The 20227-nt window shown below is 44.2% G+C and overlaps 1 protein-coding gene across 4 annotated transcripts in view; it reads right to left on the bottom strand.

Moving 5' to 3' along the window:
* SLC19A1 (solute carrier family 19 member 1) overlaps positions 1 to 19451 on the bottom strand; it is a 32858-nt gene extending 13407 nt beyond the window's left edge. Inside the window, exons 1-2 of one of the 4 annotated variants that reach the window (XM_053269384.1) lie at positions 19219 to 19451; positions 407 to 723 (exon numbers count right to left, since the gene is read on the bottom strand). In XM_053269384.1, coding sequence (XP_053125359.1) covers positions 407 to 583 — 177 coding nt within the window. In that variant the 5' untranslated portion in view covers positions 584 to 723; positions 19219 to 19451. Of the gene's footprint in view, positions 1 to 406; positions 724 to 12830; positions 12954 to 14609; positions 14694 to 19218 lie in introns of those variants that run through there. The other 3 variants (XM_053269394.1, XM_053269402.1, XM_053269418.1) reach the window with 3 other exon arrangements.
* Positions 19452 to 20227: the final 776 nt, after the last annotated feature.

The raw sequence follows: 20227 nt of genomic DNA, 5'->3' as shown, positions 1-20227 counted from the left end.
ATTAACAGCTGCTCCTGTGCAGGAAATGGATGGTGCGGCAGCGGAGTCCTTGCCCAGATGCTGTGTACATGGAGGCCATGACTTGCAACAGGAACCCTATGCACAAGTTAGTGGTGCTCTAAGGGTTCACTAAAGAGGACAACTCAATTAAGCCATCTACCAATCTAGCTCTCCCACACACAAGTGCTCGAGGGGACAGAGATCGATCAGGCCTTTGGTTTTGCTCAATAAATACCAAGAGAAACTCGAGAAAAAGTGCCCGCCAATAGCAACTTGTCCAGAACTAAGAGTTGCTCAGAAAGACTTCAAGGACGTCTTGGCATCCTGCCACAGTCACATGGAAAGGCTTTCTTTGGCTACTACCTAGCACCTTATCCACATATGATGCACCATCAGAGGAACTCACCTCTTCCTTGGTAAAATTCTTCTCAGTTCCCACCAGGTAGGGAGTGATGAAGCTCTCTCCAGGTCTGATCTGGTTCATAAAGCCATAGAAACAAAGGTAGAAGACAAGGAACTTCCAGCGTGGGTCTGGTGGAGGGTTGGGGGGCTGTTTTTCAGCGTTTTTAGTCTCAGCAGCCATAGCTCACCAGCGTCAAGTGTTAGGAGAAGATGGCTCTTTTCAATGAACTCCACGCATCTAGAGCAGTTGGTTGTTCAGGCTCTTTGTCCCTTTGCTGCACACAGTCTCACAATTTGTAGAGGTATATCCTGTCAGTGTGTCTGTAGAAAAAGCAGAGAGAGAGAGAGTTTGGCACCACATCAAGCTTCCTGATGGGAAGCTTAGAAGCTAATACCCTTCGTCATTTTGCTAGGAATGTGCTTATTTGTTTTGCAGCTACAAGTTTAGAAGGACAAAAAATGCCCAGCCTGCCCAAAGTGACTGCAATGTCTTAAGCCACACCACTTGTTTGCATGTGGTGCCAGTGACCATGTCCATGGAATGTCTTAGAGCTGCCAGCTCAGAACACTCCAAATACCAAGGGAGGCTGAAGTGCTCAGCTGGAGGGCTGCATTTGGAAAAAATATAAAATATATTAAAAATATATAATTCCTTCATTGGCTACAGTTTTGTCTTACCTTTGCTTTAAGTCACTCAGAGGTAACTTAAGTCACTTTTCCACCCTGTGAAGTAAGTTAGGCTGAGAATGGCCAAAGAAGCATCATAAGAGCAGAGGTCTAAAACATGTTATTTAAGAAAGCACCTTCTCGTCGAACTCCAATGCCTATTGAAATAAGCTGGGGTGGTCTGTTCTCAGTTGTCACCAGCTCATTGTTTGTTTATTATTATTTATTAAATTGATATACTGCCTGACTCCAAAGGTTCGAGGTGATTCACAAGAAAAACAAAACAAACTGTTAAAATCAACAATTTAAAAATGTAAAACATTCAGAGAGTACTAAAATCCTGTCTGAAAAAATGTGTCTTAAGGGCTCTTTTGCAGACTGGCAAAGATATTAAACCCTGAATGTATATAGGGAGCCCATTCCACAGCCTAGGAATGACTACAGAGAAGGCCCGCTCCCAAGTCAGCACCAGATGAGCTGGCAGCAAATGGAGATGGACCTCTCTTGATGATCAATGTGCAGTGGGGATCATGAAGAAGAAGGTGCATTCCTAGATAACCTGGTCCTAAGCCATTTAGGGCTTTAAAGGTAATCACCAGCACTTTGTATTTTGCCCAGAAACCTATTGGTAGCCAATGCAATTGATTTAAAATAGGCATAATATGGTCTCTCCGAGATTGATATTAGATTGGAGAGCAATCTAGCCGCTGTATTTTGAACCAACTGAAGTTTCCGAACTACATACCAAGGCAGCCCCACACAGAGCACATTACAGTAGTCAAGCCTAGTGGTTACCAGAGTGCACCACAGTTCTGAGATCACTATCTTCAAGGAACGGATGCAGCTTTCATATCAACCGAAGTTGACAGAAAGCTCTCCTGGCCATAGCCTCAACCTGAGAAACCAAAGTGAGGCCTGGGTCCAGAAGCAATCCCCAGATACATACCTGTTCCTTTGTGGGGGAGCACAACCCCATCCAGAACCAGATGTTCTATCGTGTCCCTCAAAGTATGACCCCTTACCATGAGTACTTCCATCTTAGTTGGATTCAACTTCAATTTATTATCCCTCATCTAGTTCATTACTGCCTGTAGGGAGGCATTTGGTGGGGGTGGGTTATTGTTATTATTAATTCGATTTTTATACCGCCCTTCCAAAAATGGCTCAGGGTGGTTTACACAGAGAAATAATAAATAAATAATATGGCTCTCTGTCCCCAAAAGGCTCACAATCTAAAAAGAAACATAAGATAGATACCAGCAACAATCACTGGAGGTACTGTGCTGGTGGTGGATAGGGCCAGTTACTCTCCCCCTGCTAAATAAAGAGAATCATCACGTTAAAAGCTGCCTCTTTGCCAAGTTAGCAGGGTTATGCCATTTTCATAGAGAAATAGATTTGGGTGTCATCAGCATATTGATAACACCCTGCTCCAATTCTCCTGATGATCTCACCCAGCGGTTTCATATAGATGTTAAAAAGAATTGGAGATAGGATGGAGCCCTGAGGAACACCAAACAAAAGCTCTAATTTCAGCTATCTCCATGTGACACCATCTGGAATCTACCAGAGAGATAGGAAAGGAACCACAGCAAAGCAATGCCACCTATTCCCAAATACCCCAGATGATCCAGAAGGATATCATGGTCGACAGTATTGAAAGTCGCAGCAAGGTGACTTGGGATGGGACCTTCTCTAACACTGTCCCAGGACTTTGGATGGAGGCCCCTGTGAAAACAAGAGCTTCTCCATCTCTGCCTACTTTTAAAAATCCCTTGTGTGCATGTTTTCTCAGGCTTTTAGTTAAAAGCATTTTAAAAACTTTTAATTTTATTGTGGTGTTTTTATTTTTGCTGTATTTTTTAAGTACACTGCTGAGAGATACATATATTTGGCAGTTTATGAGCATGATGACTAAATTAAATAAACCAGGTTTCCCCACACAAAAATTGAGATGGGGATTTTGAATCCAATTTTTTCCAACACTCTAAATAGTTTGAGTCTGATTTTAGTGTGTTTGACATATTAAACAAAAGTAAACAAAATTAAAACATATGCCCAGTGTTTCCAATAATCCCAGAACTATTTGAAAACAATAAAGAGGCTTAACTTTGTTTATAGTGAAAGCCTTACTTCACGATCTACAAGTCTTTAAGACACAATAATTCAACAGAACACATTTCCTTTATATTTTGTGGGACCAGGAGCTGTAATCCTCCTCCCGCTCCACACACTTATTGGATATGCAGATGGAACATATTCAAGAGGACCATGGGCGGGGGGTGGGGGAGGACCAATTTGAAATTGTCCAATTTGACTAGGATTGCATCCGTTCATTGTTACTAATTAGTGTTACGAAACAATGCATTTTTAGGAATGGAAATGTTTTCATGGAAAACAAATAGCAGTGGAAAATTCTCCACCCTACATCATTGCATACAAACTCAATATGCTCTAGTTATTGCCCCATGTTGCCTTTCAATAACTGCAAGTAGAAGGTCAGCAAATAGATCACCAAGTTGTCCATGCTCTACTCATCTCCGGATCATTTTGTCCTTAAATATGCTTTCCATCAATTGACCAGGCACAAAGCCTAGCTAACCAGCTTATAGTTTCCCAGATCTCCCCTGGATCCCTTTTTTGAAAATTGGAGTTACGTTAGCTACTTTCCAGGCCTCTGGTATTGAGCGTGATTGTAGGGACAAGTTAGATGTTTTTGCTAGATCAGCAATTTCACATTTGAGTTCCTTCAGAACTCTTGGGTAGATGCCATCTGTCCCTGACGATTTTTATTTTTATTTAGTTTTTCAAGACAGTTTAGTACATCCCTTCTTGTCACCTCAAATTTATCTAGTTCTTCAGCCTCCAAGCCTAAAGCTCAATTCTGAAGTGGATATACAGTCAGTATCAGTGTTCCCTCTAAAAGGGATTCCCAGATGTTGTTGACTACAACTCTCAGCATCCCCAGCTGCAATGGCTTTTGGCTGGGGATTCTGGGAGTTGTAGTCAACAACATCCGGGAATTCCTGTTAGAGATAACACTAGTCAGTATCCTCCACTGTGAAGACATATGCAAAGAACTCACTCAGCTTCTCTGCAATCTCCATATCCTCCTTAGTAATCCCTTTCATGTTCCCATCATCTAAGGGGCCAACTGCCTCCCTGGCAGGTTTACTACTTCTAATATATTTAAAGAAGTTTTTGTTATTCTCCTTGACACTTCTAGCTGTATGCTCCTCAAACTCTCTTTTTTTGCATCCCTTATTGTCTCCTTGCATTTCTTTTGCCAGAGTTTATGTTCCTTTCTGCTCTCTTCATTTGGGCAGGACTTTCATTTTCTGAAAGAAGTCTTCTTCCCTTTTATAGCTTCCCTGACTCTACTTGTTAACCACGTTGGCGTCCTCCTGGACATGGTGGTACCTTTCCTCCTTCTCGGTATACATTCCAACTGTGCTTCTAGTACTGTGGTTTTAAATACGTTCCATGCTTTCTGGAGTAATTTGACCCTCCTGACTTTCCCTTTCAGTTTTCTTTTTACCAATCCTCTCATTTTTTAGAAGTTTCCTCTTCTGAAGTCCATAGCATCTATGTTGGATTTCCTTGGCAATGCTCCACTCGTGTATAAGCTGAATTGGATAACCCTATGGTATCAATTCTCTAGTGGTTCTCTGACATCTCGCACCAGGTCCTGAGCACCATTCAGGATAAAGTTCAAGGTCGCCTTCTCTCTGGTTGGTTCTGCAACCAACTGTTCTAAGGCTCAGTCATTTAGGATGTCTAGAAATTTGACCTCTCTGTCAATACCTGCACGTGAATTTGCCCAGGCTATGCGAGGGTAATTGAAGTCACCCATTATTACAGCTCTGTCTCTCTTTGACTCCTCTCTGATTTGCTTCTTCAACTCCAGATCACTCACAGTGTTTTGATTTGTAGGGCGATAGCATGTGCCTAGTAACACATTTCCTTTCAGTCCTCGTATTACCACCCACAATGATTCTGCGGAGGGCTCCAGTTCTCAAAGGGTTTTCTAGCTTTTTGGATTATATCCCTTCTTTGAGATACAGTGCTACTCCACCCCCAATCTTTCCCTCCCTGTTTTTCTGTAGAGTTTTATTCAGGCATAACTGTCCCACTGGTTCTCACCATTCCACCAAGTTTCCATTATGCCCACTAAATCTATGTTTTTGTTAGCAACCAAGCACTCCAGCTCACCCATCTTGCCTGAGAGGCTTCTGGCATTGGTATATAAACACCTATATGCAGAGTCTTTTACCTGGCATTAGTGTTTGCTGTCTCATTAGTGTGTACTATCATTTTATCAGTTGTCAATAGGGATGTGCACGGAACTGTTCAGCACTGCATTCTAGGAGTGCCGAACTGGTTCCAGGGACAAGCGTTTGAGCCGGCTTGAAGGTGGTGGTGGATAACTTTAAGGGCAGGAGAGGGTGCTCTTACCACTTCCACTGTGTTTCCCCCACCGGTGCTGTGTATTCAAAGGGTCCGGTGGGGTGTACAACGTGTGCACCAGGAACTTCCAGTCACTTCCAGTCCAAGGAAGCAACGGAGCGGCAGGGATGTATGCTGCCACCCGACCAGACCATTTGAATACACAGTGCAGGCGGTGGAAACGCGGCGGGAGGGATAAGAGCATGCTCCCCTGCCTTTAAAGTTATCCACCTCCCGCCTTCGGACCGGCTCTACTCTGGGTTCTACTTTGTCGCCTTCTGGTTTATCTGAAAAGTTTGCACCCTCAAACCTTAGGGGATTTTGATTGCCGAACCAGATACCACCCAGTTCCTTTTGGCAATCCCCCAAATGTCATTTTAAAAGCTGCTCTGCAGCCTTTTTAATTTTAAGCGCCAGCAGTCTGGTTCCATCTTGGTTCAAGTGGAACCCAACCCTTTTGTACAGGCTTCACTTGCCCCCAAATGTATCCCAGTGTCTAACAAATCGAAACCCCTCCTCATGGCAACTCTGTCTCATCCACACATTGAGACCCCTCAGCTCTTCCTGTCTTGCTGTCCTTGCATGTGGAACAGGTGGCACTTCAATATGCTACCTAGGAGCTTAAATTTGGCTTCCAGAACTTCCTGACTGTGCTTCCCAACATCGTTAGTGCCAATGTGCACCACAACAGCTGACTTACCCCTAGCACTGCGTAACAGCCTCTCTAAACACTGTGTGACGTTCGCAACCTGCACACCAGGCAGACAAGTCACCATGCGGTCTTCACGCAGGTCACAAACCCATCTCTCTATGCCCCTTACAATCAAGTCACCCACTACTAGGAGGCCCCCACCCCCTGCAGGAATATCCTCTGTGCGAGAGGATGTGGGCGCATCACCCAAGGAAGGGGTCCCTTCTAAGGGGGCATTCCCCTCTTCCTCAGACTGATGTCCTCCTTCCCGGAGACCTTTATTCTCTATGACAGCAGAGAAGCCAACAACCTGGGAGTGGGATGCCTCTATCACACCCCTAAGGGTCTCATCCACACACCTCTCTGCCTCCCTGAGCTTCTTGGCTTCGAGGGAACGAACTTGTTCCCCGAGAACCAGGAGCTCTTTGCACCAAGTGCACACCAATGGCTTCTGCCCCATGAAATACTCCAGGAAGCACCCGCTCCCCTGCTGACATTCTACACTCATAAGTGGTTTTATTGACTATTTAGAATATAGAAAGAGCCTGTTTACTTGAAAGCTAGGTCTTAGCTGCAGCTGCCAACTAATTAAAGCTTGCAAGCAGTATCGTCCAAGAAAATTATTTGTGATGAAGGGCTTGTGTGCCTCCATGCACACTTCCCCGCAAAACTTGTTTTGATATCCGTTAGCAAACTCCTGTTTGCACACAGATCTGGATAGCAAATCTCCACTGGTCCGAGCCTTGCCTTCTCAAGAACTGCTTCCAAACTGAGCCACCTGAGGAATGTGGCCCCTCCCACAAGCTGCGTGACTCACCTGCAGCTAATCCCAACCCACTGTCTCTCTAGGCACAATTGCAATTGCCCTGTCAAAAACAAACCCCCTAGCCAACCAGAAATCAAGCCCTAGAAAAGACTAGCCCTAACAAACTTACCTTGTCCTTTCCCCTTGCTTTCTTGTTAATTTATTTAGTTGCTTGCTTTCTTCTTTAGGAAAGAAAACAGAAGTGATTATATACACTGGCTTCCAGCTGAGTCCAGGCACCAATCAAAGTGGTCATTTTATAAAGTCATGAAGAGAGCTGGAGATCATGCGGAGAACCATTCTGGCAGTAGCAAGCATAAGTTGTCCCCCTTGCTAAGCAGGCTTCACCTTGGTTTGAATCTGGATGGGTGACCACATGCTACAGTGTCTGCTATAGGGTATCGTCCCTTAGGGGATGAGGTTGTAGTGGAGTGGTAGAACATCTGCATTGCATGCAGAAGGTCCCAGGTCCAATCCCTGGCATCTACTGCCTGGAACCTTAGAGAAGTGACTGCCAGTTAGTGTAGACAATACTGAGCTAGATGGACCAATGGCCTGATCTGGTATAAGAGAGCTTCCTATGAAGAGGCTGGGGGCCCATAATGAACGCAGGTACAGTAATTAACACAAAAACATGTATGAGTGTGTTGTACACTCATACAACAGAATGTCTTAAGGGGGCTCATGTTTCAGGTTTTACCAATTAGTGGATCTAGCTGAAAGATAATCTGCCAATAATTTACTTTTTTGTGCCTTATCTGCTTTCTTTTTTAAAAAAGATTTTTATTTAATAAGAAAATAAAAAGTAGTAACATGACTGCATTATCATCTCTTGAATTTCCAATAGTTACATATGACATATTACATATGACAATCCAAAATACCACTTCCACCCTTTGCCAACATTCATCTTCACAACAAATATTACAGAAAGATATAAAATATAAGTAATACACTAGTCAGCTCTCAGTGTTAAGAAAAACCAAATCTTGGGTGTGGATGTTGTCCCTGTGCTATATTATTATATAATTTATAAAATGCTCCCAAGTTAAAGCAAATGTTTCATCTGAGTTATTCCTCAAATAAGCAGTGACTTTAGCCATTGAAGCATATTCCCATAATTTTAGTAGCCATTCATCCAAATTCGGAGTTGCCTGTGACCACCAATTGGCAGCATAAAGAATCCTGGCGGCAGTAATCACATATAAAGACAATTCCGTGTGTTTCGTAGGTATACAGGGTCTAGTCATATTTAGCAAAAAGAGCTCAGGTGAATAAGGAAAATTTATATTTAATATTTGTTGCATCTTAAGGTGAATTTTTTTCAAAAATTGTTGTGCTTTGCCACAAGTCCACCACATGTGACAGAATGGCCCCGCATAATTCTTGCATTTCCAACAATCTCCCAGGTAAGTACTGTCCATCTTTCTGATGGTCACAGGAGTAATATACCAACGAAAATACATTTTGCACCAATGTCCTCGTAGGGTACTATTTACTGTAAATTTAATATTCACCTTCCATTGGTGCTCCCATTATTGAATATCAATTGTCCTATTTAAGTTTTACATCCACTTAATCTGTTCTGTTTTTGAGTCGTATTTCAACAGCAGTTTGTATAACAATCCCATTAAATGAACAACATTTTTGGTTATTAATACTTCAAATTCTGTTAAGTCTCTGAGCTTACCACCTTGTTTTTGTATTTCTTTATGCACTATCCAACTAATTTGTAAATATTGAAACCATGACGGTTCCTTGGACCATTCCAAGGTGAGAGTTTGAACAGATTTAGGTTTTGCTTTTCCAGTAATTAAATTTTGCATGCTATATGCCTTCTCTCTCCAAAGATCAAACTTATTAGATTTTTCTTCTTGATGAAAAAAAAATGTTTAAAATGGATGCTAAAGGTGATAAATCCAGGCTGATCCTTTTCTTATACTTATCCCAGACACTTAGCAGGCTGTTTCTGATTGTATGGGATTTTATTTCCTGGTCATTTCTTTTTATGTTAGTCCATAAAAACATATGTAATCCATCCGACAGATCTGATCCCTCCTTATCTGCTTTCTATAAAGTAGTTTCTGGCATAACTCAACCCTTGTCAAATGAGGACACCAGGTTGCCATGGTGCCTAGGAATGTAAGGAGCACCTGGCTCAGACACCTGCATGCTGCCTTGCTCCAACATACCAAGCAGCCGCTGGCATCAGGCTTTGCCGTCATCTCCATCTCTTGCTCTCTCTGCACATGCACCAGTAGCTTGAGGTTCCCCTCTGCTGCTTCCCCTCATAAACTCTGACCTGTATTGCCTGAACCAGTACAGCTAACCTTCCTCAGCCCACGCTAAAGATTGAGCTGTTGCATTGCTTTCTATTCATGCATTTCGTCCTCCTTCAGTCACTCTCTGCTTTCTTTGCAGTCCTCCTGCCCGAGGAGGACTGTGAAGAACTCAAAGAGTGACGGACGGAAGACTAGAGCGCATAAAGAGAAACTGCCTCACCCCCGCCCACCTATCAACCCCTTCTCACTCACTCAGTTCCTGTGAAGACTGTGCTGCAATGTTGCTCTCTCTCCTTTTCTCCATGGGCTTTCTCCCGCCCCATCCCTCAGTCATCCTCTGCCTCTCAGGCAGGAAGACTTTCAAGGAAGCAGAGAGTATGCATACACATGTAGAGATTGCGGGGGGGGGGGAGCGCATGAGGAGACAGCAGCACAACAGCCCAATTTTCACAGGGTGTGTGAAAATTGTCTCTGTGTGTGCATGCGCATGTGCACACATGCGCAGTGGACAAGAGAAGCTGGGGTTGATGGGTGGCCAGGTGCAAGGTATTCCTGGGTTCTGTGAACGGGCTGGTTGGTTTGGCTAGTGGGCACTGGGCACACATGGCAGGGGGCGAGGAGGGTTATCTTTGCTGGCAACTGTTCCAACAGGAGTGAGCCGATTGGATGATCTGCATGCGAGAGAATTTGTGAGGGAAGCAAGTGGAGCAGAACTTGTAAAACCACCCCATTCGCCCTACTTGTCTCCAGATTCTGTATCCAGTTTTTCTGAGGCTAACCAAGGAGTTGTGTGTCCAATAGCCCTCCTTGGTAGGAGGTCCCCACGCCATGCCATGACTCTGTTCTTTCTGGGCACCTCTCAAAATGCTTAACATTTCAGGGTTGTTTCCCCAGTGACTGCAAACCTGTGCACACTTAGAGGTCCACTGAAAAAATGGATTTGACTCCTAGAACTAAAGAAAGTTTGTCAAAACCTGGCATAGCTGAATTATGGAAATATCCACATGATATGGTGGATCACATACTCCATTTTCACAGCTTACACTTCTCTGTTACATTAAGCCTCAAACCCAATTTAACCCTAATACTCAAAGCAGTGTGTAGGAACTTCTACTGCGCAGTTCGCCATTCACTCAAGGCAAGCAATAATTCCTTCCACACAAGACACTTTTGAAACTACTGCTTATGCGACTCATTACAGATAAGCACCTGTTGTGGGCTGGTTTGTTTGGAGCACTTATTTACTAAGATTAGTATCATCAATTTGCTTCTCCACTATGAAACAGTAACTAGAAGGGTTTCACCACACAGAGAAACATAGGAAGCTGCCTTATATTGAATCCAATGATGGATCCATCTAGCTCATTATTTTCTACACAGACTGGCAGCAGCTACTCCAAGATTCTAGGCAAGAGTCTCTCTTAGCCCTATCTGGAGATGCCAGGGAGGGGACTTGGAGCACCTCCTGCTAGTGCTCTTCCCAGAGTAGCCCCATCCCCTAAGGGGTAGTGCTCATATGTAGCCTCCCATTCCAATGGAAACCAGGGAAGAATCTGCTTAGCAAAGGAGACAATTCATGCTTGCTACCAAGTCAATAGGTGGAAGATAGAAACCAGCTTGTTGACAAGTCTAACATGATACAGTAATTTAAATTGTTATAACAGTTGGAGATCCCTACTGAGTTTGAAAATGGGAATATACATGGTTTTTATTATTAATAATAATTCCATTCAGGTTTTACTGATCACAGAGAGACTGCATGTCCACCTAGCATGAATTCAATTAAGATGTTCTTGATATAAGTATTGAGTCACTTACCCTGAAGAACACACAGGAAATGTAAGAACATCTAGTTAAGATATGTATTGGACAGGTTGGTTTTGTCTTCTGTTTATTTCCCAATATTTCCCAAACTTTCTGGCTTCAGGGAACTCTTCCTAGAGTGATTTGTTGAGAAACCTCCAAGCACCTGCCACTGTACCGCTGTATGCAGCCAAGGATTCTGGAACACATTCTAGGGTGTACTCTCAGTGCATGTGGGGCACTGGTCAAGCCTGTTGGGCTCCACTGTTATCTCACATCAACTGAGAATGTACATTCAAAGTTTATCCAACACTCTCCTATTGCAGCTGTGGATTGCAGAGGAAAGCTGATAGCGGTGTACAAGTGGTGCCTTTTGCTGATATATGCACATTGAATTTATTTATTAATTTTCTTGAATTTCTATACCGCCTAATATAGAAATCTCTAGGCAGGTATACAAATCAGGTTAGCACATTGATTGTGCTCAAAACAGAGAGTTTAAGTTTCTACAGTTTGTGCTACACCAGTATCTTGAAAAATAAAGCCTGCTATAATCTGCCACCACAACTTTCACGATTTAAGCCTGGATCCAAAGGCTCACACTTTGTGACTTCCACTCACAGACATGGGGAGATGTCAATGGCAGACTCCTGCATCCTAAAAAGCTACCACTGAAGCATCATTCCATTGCTGGGGGCTGCTGCTGGAAGCGGGGAGGGGGTGGACTCAGCAAATGACTCATGCACACGTGGAAGAACTCTGCACAAATGTAGAGTAACAGGTCTCGCTAGATCCTGGCCTTAATATACTTCAAAGTATACAGTCTTGGTTTCTGTGGGAAATAATCACTAGTTTGTCTACTTTCTTCCTCCTGAATTTCAAACTAACTTACCATCAGAGCTTTAAAATACATTTTACAATTAATAAGTAGCAAGGAATATTTGAGTTCCTGCAGTAGAACTGAGGGTTGGGGATGGAGTGGCTCATGAAGGTGCAGAAAGAATCTGTTAATTACTGTACTACAGCAGCTAAGAGGAGATGATGTCCCGAGGTACAGCTCTGGTACTCGCATAGTAATAGTACTCCTGAGAGGAGTATTCTGTGCTCATGGAATAGCACATGGTGCTATGACTCATGGCACAATGAGAGGAACCTGCTATCAAAAGCAGGTGGTATTAAGATTACCAGTCATAGCACTGCCTATTTTGAGCAGAAGCCCTATCTTCCTTGTATGACAATTATACCACATAGCTGCCCAAATGCTTCAGCCATTTTGTGGGAAGCTGATGCCACTTTAAGGGAGATGCAGAAAGTATCTGCACCTTCCCACACACCATCATTTTATCAATAATACAATAAGACACTGCAATCTGCAGAGAAATCAACATCAATCTTTCCCATGCATCAGATTTCCATTTTATGATTCAGTCAGTATGTCGTGTGTTTGGAAAAACTGGTGCTGCTGACAATATGCTTTCAATATGATGATAAAGTATGAATTATTTCAGTAACAGTCTCCCCCCCACCCCGGGCAAAAGTAATTAATCGTTAGTAGTTGAACGGAACTAACTACCACCAAAAGTTGTAGTAGAGCATACAAGAAAAATATCAGCAAACACATCATATGAACAAACATATAGCCAATGAATCTCACTAGCAGATGTTTTCTTTTCCAGGTGGGCAATCTCTGAATGCAAGAGGACTTGGGAGAGCCAAGGCTCTTTGCTTCATTTACCTGAATTGCATGACATGCTTCTTCTATCAGGCTTGGAGATGGTCCTGTCACGTGCTTCACAGCTGTAAGAACTCAAGCTTGCAGCGAGTCTCAAGCAGAGACTTTTTAGCACTACAAACTACAATGGGACCCGGCCAGAAAGATAAGTAAAGAAGTTCATCAGAGCCTTGACTGGTCAGAGCAGGGCATGGGATGAGGTCTGACCCCCTTTACACACACACACACACACACACACACACACACACACACACACACACTCTCTCTCTCTCTGCTGATCCCTGCCACAGACTTGCCTTATCCTTTCCCTGGGCCTCTTCACATCCAGGGTTGCCTTGACTTGTTCCCTGGACCTCAGCCTCATCAACTTTGGAGGAACGCAGGGCTGCCAATATTTAAACTATTTTGAAGTCACCTCCTATCACTCAATGTGTTTGCCCAGATCAGCACTGTAAAACTACACCACAAGATTGCGTTAATCTGCTACAACAATGTACAAACAGGAAAGAGATATGCCTCCCTGCAGACTTGTCAATGTAGCAGAAAAATCTGCCTGTCTAATGGGGTGGAGAGAGAGCTTCCTGATCAATGACTGAGCAAAATATAGAGCTGTAAGCTCCACCAGTCTGGACACATACTTGATCAGTAACCAGACCATATGTTGATGCTACCCACTCATTATCTTCTACTAAGAAATTGGGGTGAAAAACATTATAGGAGCTAGTTGCAACGGCAGGAAGTGGGGGGAGAGATGATCTAGTCTTTTCTCCAGGTTAACATAGACAAAATGAATTTTCTCAAATAGTTTCTGAATGAAGTCACTTAGTTGGAGCATGTTTTTCAGGAAGGTTCCAGTCTGTATAACTGTAATCTTGTTCTGTTATAACTGGTTATAACTGATGCCCTTTAAGGCATGCGCACGTGGTGCACTCACAAGTTTTTTAATATCCACTCAGTTAATTTTAGATCCTGCTCAGGTTGAATCAGGAAGGCCCCACTCTGAATGCATGTGCACACACAGTGCCTAGATACTGCCACTTGGAACAAACTCATTTCGCACACAGAAGAAAAAAAATTAGAGAGAACACTAGTCACAATCTGGTTATAACTGTAATCTTGTTCTTGTCATCTGTTCAAGTATCATTTGTAGCACTAAAGTTCTAACCTATCCAGTTGAGGTATACCACAAACAATGTAGTGCCTGTAGCTGCACAATGCAAGATAAGACACATACACTATGGTATTTCTTAAGTGTCATGCAGCCCAATCCTATAAAACATTTTACTCAGATACGAGTCCCACTACATTCAGTGAGGCTTACTCTCCAGGTAGTGATCTAGCTTAAGACTGCAGTCAAATCAAATTCCACACACACTTTCAGTTTAGTACATTTCCATGATACTTTCAGACTGTCACTTCAGTAACCAGTACGAGTGGCATTAAAACTGACACAAAAAAAGTATTAGTATTTTTAAAAATCTAGACCACACCAAAGTTGATTTTGTGCCAAGTCAGATGTTTTGTGCTGAGTTAGATGTCTGTTTTTGCTATATTGCGCAATATTAGGCCATTCCTGTTAGTTTGGTTTTCCTTATATACTAGCTGGATCGGGCGCAGAGCATCTGCACCTCTAGTTCCCCCCACTCCTTCTCAGTTTTCCCTCTGTTCTCAGCCCCCACTGCTGCCGCTGTTTTCATTCCCTGCCCACCCATCTGCTGCCACCGCTTTCTTTGTCCCGTCCGCCACCATTTTCTCCCCACCACCGCTGCTTTCTTCCCCCACCTTGTTCGCAAGCCTGTCTGCTGCCGCTCTCTGCTCCCCCTGCCGGCAGCTCACTCACGAACTCCCATGCCATGCATTAGATTAGCAACAGGTACGCCTTAGAGGGAAATATATAATATAATAATTATTTATTATTATTATTATAACTGTCACCATAACTTATTTATATAGTGCCCTCCATATATATACATGGCACTTTACAAAAGGTGCAAGAGTGCAAGTTCCTGTCACAAGGGAGTGTAATGGGAAATGAGAGCCAACAGGTATGGGGGAGGGGCAAGTTAAGGAAAGTTTTGAAGGTAAGGACAAGAAAGTTGTGCTAGATCCAGGAGCAGAGAGGAAGCTAGTTAAGATATTTAAGGAGGGGTGCAACATGCTTGGTGCAATGAGAAAAGTGAATTATTTTGGTAGTAGTGCTGGATGGAGGTGAGGGGACCAAGGTGAGTCAAAGGGAAACAACAAGGTTGCAATAGTTAAGATGACAGGGCATGAACTAGAGTTTTGTCAAGAGAAAAGAGCTGTACTCTTGCAATATTGTGAAAAGGTGACGTGACATGATTTAGTGACAGGCTGACTATGGGGAATAAAGGAGAGAGATTTGTCCAAGACAAAGCAACACTGCAGTTGGTCAATCACTGACAATCAACAGGGTGGATTGTCAGTGGGCAAGCAGAGTGCAATGAGCTTAAAGTGCAATGAGCAGAGTGCAGTGAGCAATGAGCCTTAAAAAGATACGGTTGGAATAAGGTCTTGGACATATTATCCTGTGCAGTTCTCAGTTATAGCTTGCACCACTGCTGCAGCAAATGTGGAAGCAGTGCCACTGTTGTAGAGAACCAGTGGTAGTGCTACCAGTGTTACCATATTTATTCCCATTGCTGCAAATGGGAAAACTGTCGTAGCACTACGGCCGGTTCTCTACAGCACAGCTGGCTCTGCAGCACTGGTGCAAGTTCTAATGGTGACGTTAGAACTGAGCATCATGTCAGCCACCGAGCTTAAGAGAGCGATAAAATAACTACGCTGAAATGTCAGATGGAGAGTTGAAGATGTGGGATTGGATGGAAGGAGAACATTGTAGGGTAGCAGTGGAGCTGATTATTGTAGGATATTTTTATAACATGTTTTTATGGATTTTAGTTGTCATGGGCACCCTCCAAGGTGACAGGATAAAAACTCCTAAATAACATAAAGCAGTAATCCCATATTTCAATTTTGTCTATTGACTATAATAAATAAATGTAGATGAAGATGTAGAAGACAGAGCATTAAGATTAGAGCAGGAAGACTTGTCCTATTCCTTGATCAGTCATGAAACTCACTGGGTGACCCTGGGCCAGTCACTGAGGCTCCCCACACGAGCAGTGTGGAGCACCAGATGGGGTTAGGTGGGGAGAGCAGGCTTGACCCACTCTCCCTGTGCACGAATACTCATCACGCCCTGGGTGGCTGGATTGGCTGCCCACACAATTACTAGCTCAGTCATGGAGCCGCTAGGGTTGGCAGGGATTGGCAACCTTCTGGCCCCCGGAATGCCACACACAAGCATGCGGGGCATTACGGGGAGCTCCCAACGCCAGGAGGCTTGTGACTGGCTGCAGCATATCATGATTGAAAAAAAATGGGGTTAGCAGAGCACTCACTCAGCTAACCTCGTTTTAGAGGAAGGCTACTTTGGCGGGCTAGCCACCGTTGAACCAACGGGCTCGCCCACGAGCCTGGTGGTTTCCCTGATGGGCAAAAACCATTGGCTGGGCACCCTTATCCCGTTTTCCCCTCATCATGAGAATAGCCTCACTATCTCTCAGTCTAGTCTACCTCATAAGATTATTTTGAGCATAAGATGCAAGGGCTGGGAGAGGAAGACACACAATGTACATCACCATAAGCTTCTTGGAGGCAGGGTAGGATAAATGTAATATACTTTGCTTTAAACCTGCTTCCACAGGCCAGAGAGTATGCAGCAAGCTTGAGAATTATAACAAACTCTTCTGTGACATGGAAGTTTTTCATACCAGGCTTTTAGTTCGCTTCTCCTCCAGAATGGAGGGTGTGTGTTCACATATTGGCCAACTTTACCCCCAAGTCCCTGCAAACTATCAGGGAGCAGTTCACACACAATTCAGGTTTTTCATTGCGCATTAGAGTGTAGCCCAGTTTATATCTGGGCTTAAAAAATCCACTTTTTGCATCAGTTGTTTTGGACAACTTTGAACTCACAGTAAAGCCTTGCAGAAAACCTGCGGTAAAGCCTGCTGTCTGGGAAAGCTCATGTTATCTTAAATGTTGGTGATGACTCAAATGAGCATGTAACAGCATGACTCTGGACTGTTTATTCTATCATTAGTTTCCATATGTTTTAATAGTTGGTTATTTGCTTCAATATTTTAACATGGTTTTAAATTTTAGATTATTGTAATGTTTTAACCATTTTACTTGTTATTTGTATTGTTTTGTTGTAAACCGCCCAGAGACTTGAGTTTTGGGCGGTATACAAATGTATAAACAAATAGATAAACAAGCAGATAAGCAAGCACTGAGGGACGAGAATGCAGTGGATCACAAAATGACTATTTAGTATTATTAATATTATCTATCTATCTATCTATAGATATTTCTATAGATAGTAAATGAGTGCACTTCCCTTGTGCATATGGGAGCTTGAGGAGGATTGAAACGCGTTTGGCTGGCATAAAAGAATCACCTTGATGACATATTCTTCAGAAGAATTTCAACAATAACTTTTGGCAAGCTCCCATATGCACAAGTGAAGTGTACTCATTCTCTTACATGTTGTAGCACCACCCAGCGGCGGCTGGTGCAGGCGTTGCTGGGGGGGTGGGGCGGCAGGCACCTTTAACTGTAAATTACTAGATTTTTACTTTTCCTCCCGCTATACCTCAAAGCGGTCTTGAGCACCTGCTGTGGTGAAGGATCAGCTCCACCACTCAGCTGGCCTCCGCACATGCGCAGAGGCCAAGCAAAAGCTGAGTGGCAGAGCCGATCCTCCGCTGCAACGGATGCTGGGTGGTGTGCCACTGCTCAAGACAGCTTTCAGATGTGGCAGGAGAGGTAAGCATGTAGTAATGTACAGTTAAGGTGCCTCCGGCGCCTGCACCAGCTACCACTGCCACCACACACACACACACACACACGGTAGAAGTAGGCAGCCATGGAAAAGCAACTGTCTTTTCCTGTGGAAGTTTCATGGTGCAGTGTGTAGGCAAGCAGCAAGAGACACCTGAAGCCACAAGCTCTACAATTCCCCCCAACCTCCCGGGGCAGGAGGGGTGTTGCGAGCATTTGATCAGGAGTGCTCAGATAAGACAATTCCCCGCTGCTCAAATGCATGTAAGTACCACTGGGGCAAGTTCAGCTCTACCTGCTGTGAGCACGGGGGTGTTTGTCCCTATCCTGAGAGTTGGCTCCAGCACCTCCCTTTGCCCCAAAGCAACCCGAAAGTTATCTCGGGGCAGGCACTGGTGATGCCAGCAGCAGGCCCTTCAGATCCTGAAGAGTCTTTTTCCTTCTGGCAACTGGACTAGGACTACAAGTCCCAGCACCCCCAGTGGGAAAACAGCACTCTGCATGTTATTCACGGCAAGGGAAAGCCCTCAGGTTGTTCTGCTACAACTACAACAAATATTTATATGCCACTTTTCAACAAAAGCTTCCAAAGTGGTTTACATAGAGAAATAATACATACATAAACAAGTAAGATGGCTCCCTGTCCCCAAAGGGTTCGCAGTCTAAAAAGAAACATAAGATAGACCCCATCAAGAGCCACTGGAGGGATACTGTGCTGGGGGTAGACAGAGTCAGTTGCTCTCCGGCTCCTAAATAAAGAGAATGAATCACCATGTTTTAAAGGTGCCTCTTTGCCCAGTTAGCAGGGGTTAATTCTCTCAGCAATCCTTGACCTATTTTCACAAGGCAAGGCACTGGCATCACCAGTGCCTGTCCTGAGGTAACTTTTCCTCACAAATTGTGTGAATGACTTACCAGCACTCATTTTAAAAGTGAACCTGGGTAGTTCCTCAAAGGCAAGGTACAGACAGGAAGCCTACTGCTGCTGTACCTCATGGCATATGGAAAACTGAACCTGTGGGCAAACTTGTACCTGTGTACACTTGTTATACAAGTGTCAAACATAGTGTGCAAACAGGACTTCAGTTGCAGGGGAGTGGATTCTGACAGCATTACAAAGGACTGGCTTGTTCTTATAGGAGCTTTGCACTACAGTTAAAGAGGCAACGGATGTGGATGCATGCAAAGTTACGGGAGCCCCATAAAAACAACAACAAAAAAAAAAGGTGGCAACCATACAGCGAATCGTTGGGATTCCTATATGCCACCGCGGCTGCGCTTTCTTGCGGTGTGCATTGCACAAGGACTAGGGGACCTCCTTTCTCCGGACTTGCGGAGAGTTGACCAGTTGTTTCTCTCAGGAGGCGAGAGACAGGGGGATAGCCATGAGAAGGGCCAGCAAGTGTCCAAGAGGGAGCGCTCTCACAGAGGCTCTTTCAGCCTTCATGCCTCAGCCCCGTTGCTGATGCTCCCGACAGCCACACTTGAGGGTGGACGGGCTAATAGTTAAGCGAACACTCACCCATCCCTTGAAGCGATTCAAGCGAGTTGCATTGGGGCGCTCTGTCGTCTAGCTATTGTGGGGCTTGCTACGGGCCCTACAAGCAACAAGGATGGGATCGCGAGCGTTTGGCCACACTCACGACCGATGAAGTCCAATGCCGAGTTCACGTGGCTCCTACCTACGCTGCCATGATGACACCACGGGGACAGGGGGGAGGAGAAAAGGCGAAAGAGAAAAAAGAAAAAGAAAAAAAAACCCGCCTCAAGCAGCCCGGATGTCTCGCGAAAGTGAGATTCAGCCAACCACGTGTGCCGTCTTCTTTAAAGGCGGAGCGAGCTGTGGGCCAAAAAGAGGGTGTTTGGAGGAGAGGACGTAGAGGTGTATTATTTTGCACTGGTTATTTGCGCTTGACTAAAAAAGTAGTTTTTCAAAGGCAGCAAAATGGGAGTCTAATTCTATCCGGGTGGGATCTCTTAAAACACATCCGTTTGGCATGCAAAAAGAAGCAGGTTATGCCGTGAAAAGAAGTGAGATGCTAGAGTCTGTGAATTGAGGACTGGGGCGGGAGCCTCTAAAACTAGTTCTTATAAAGAAGCAAACGGGGGTTTGTGAATCTGGAACCTCTTTGCCTTGTGCGGGGGCTACAAAATCAATTCACCTAAGAGCACAAAGTTGAATGCTGGAGTCTGAATCGGAGATTTGAGAGCATTTGGGGGGGCTTGAAAACCATCAAAGAATAAACGGGATCTGTGCATCTCTGACCTTTGGGTGGGGGCGGGGGCGGCTACAAAAGCACTTAAGGGGAACAAGCTCTGGAACCTCTTATTTTGGGGCTACAACAAGTGAGTCATCAAAGGGAACAAACTGGCTATCTACTGAAGTCTGAATCTGGGACCTCTGTTATTGGATACAGTACATATTGGTGTGCAGGGATCTGAGCATTTCAGCTCTGTGTGTGTTTGACTACAAGTGGTTTATCAAAGGGATCACTGGCTAATAAAGAATTACATTGGAAGACTATTCACTT

This window comes from Hemicordylus capensis, chromosome 1 (assembly GCF_027244095.1).
Source record: "Hemicordylus capensis ecotype Gifberg chromosome 1, rHemCap1.1.pri, whole genome shotgun sequence".
NCBI classification, from domain to species: Eukaryota; Metazoa; Chordata; class Lepidosauria; order Squamata; family Cordylidae; genus Hemicordylus; species Hemicordylus capensis.
The sequence above is the reverse complement of the archived record's forward strand: the minus strand, read 5'-3'. Positions and strand labels throughout refer to the sequence as shown.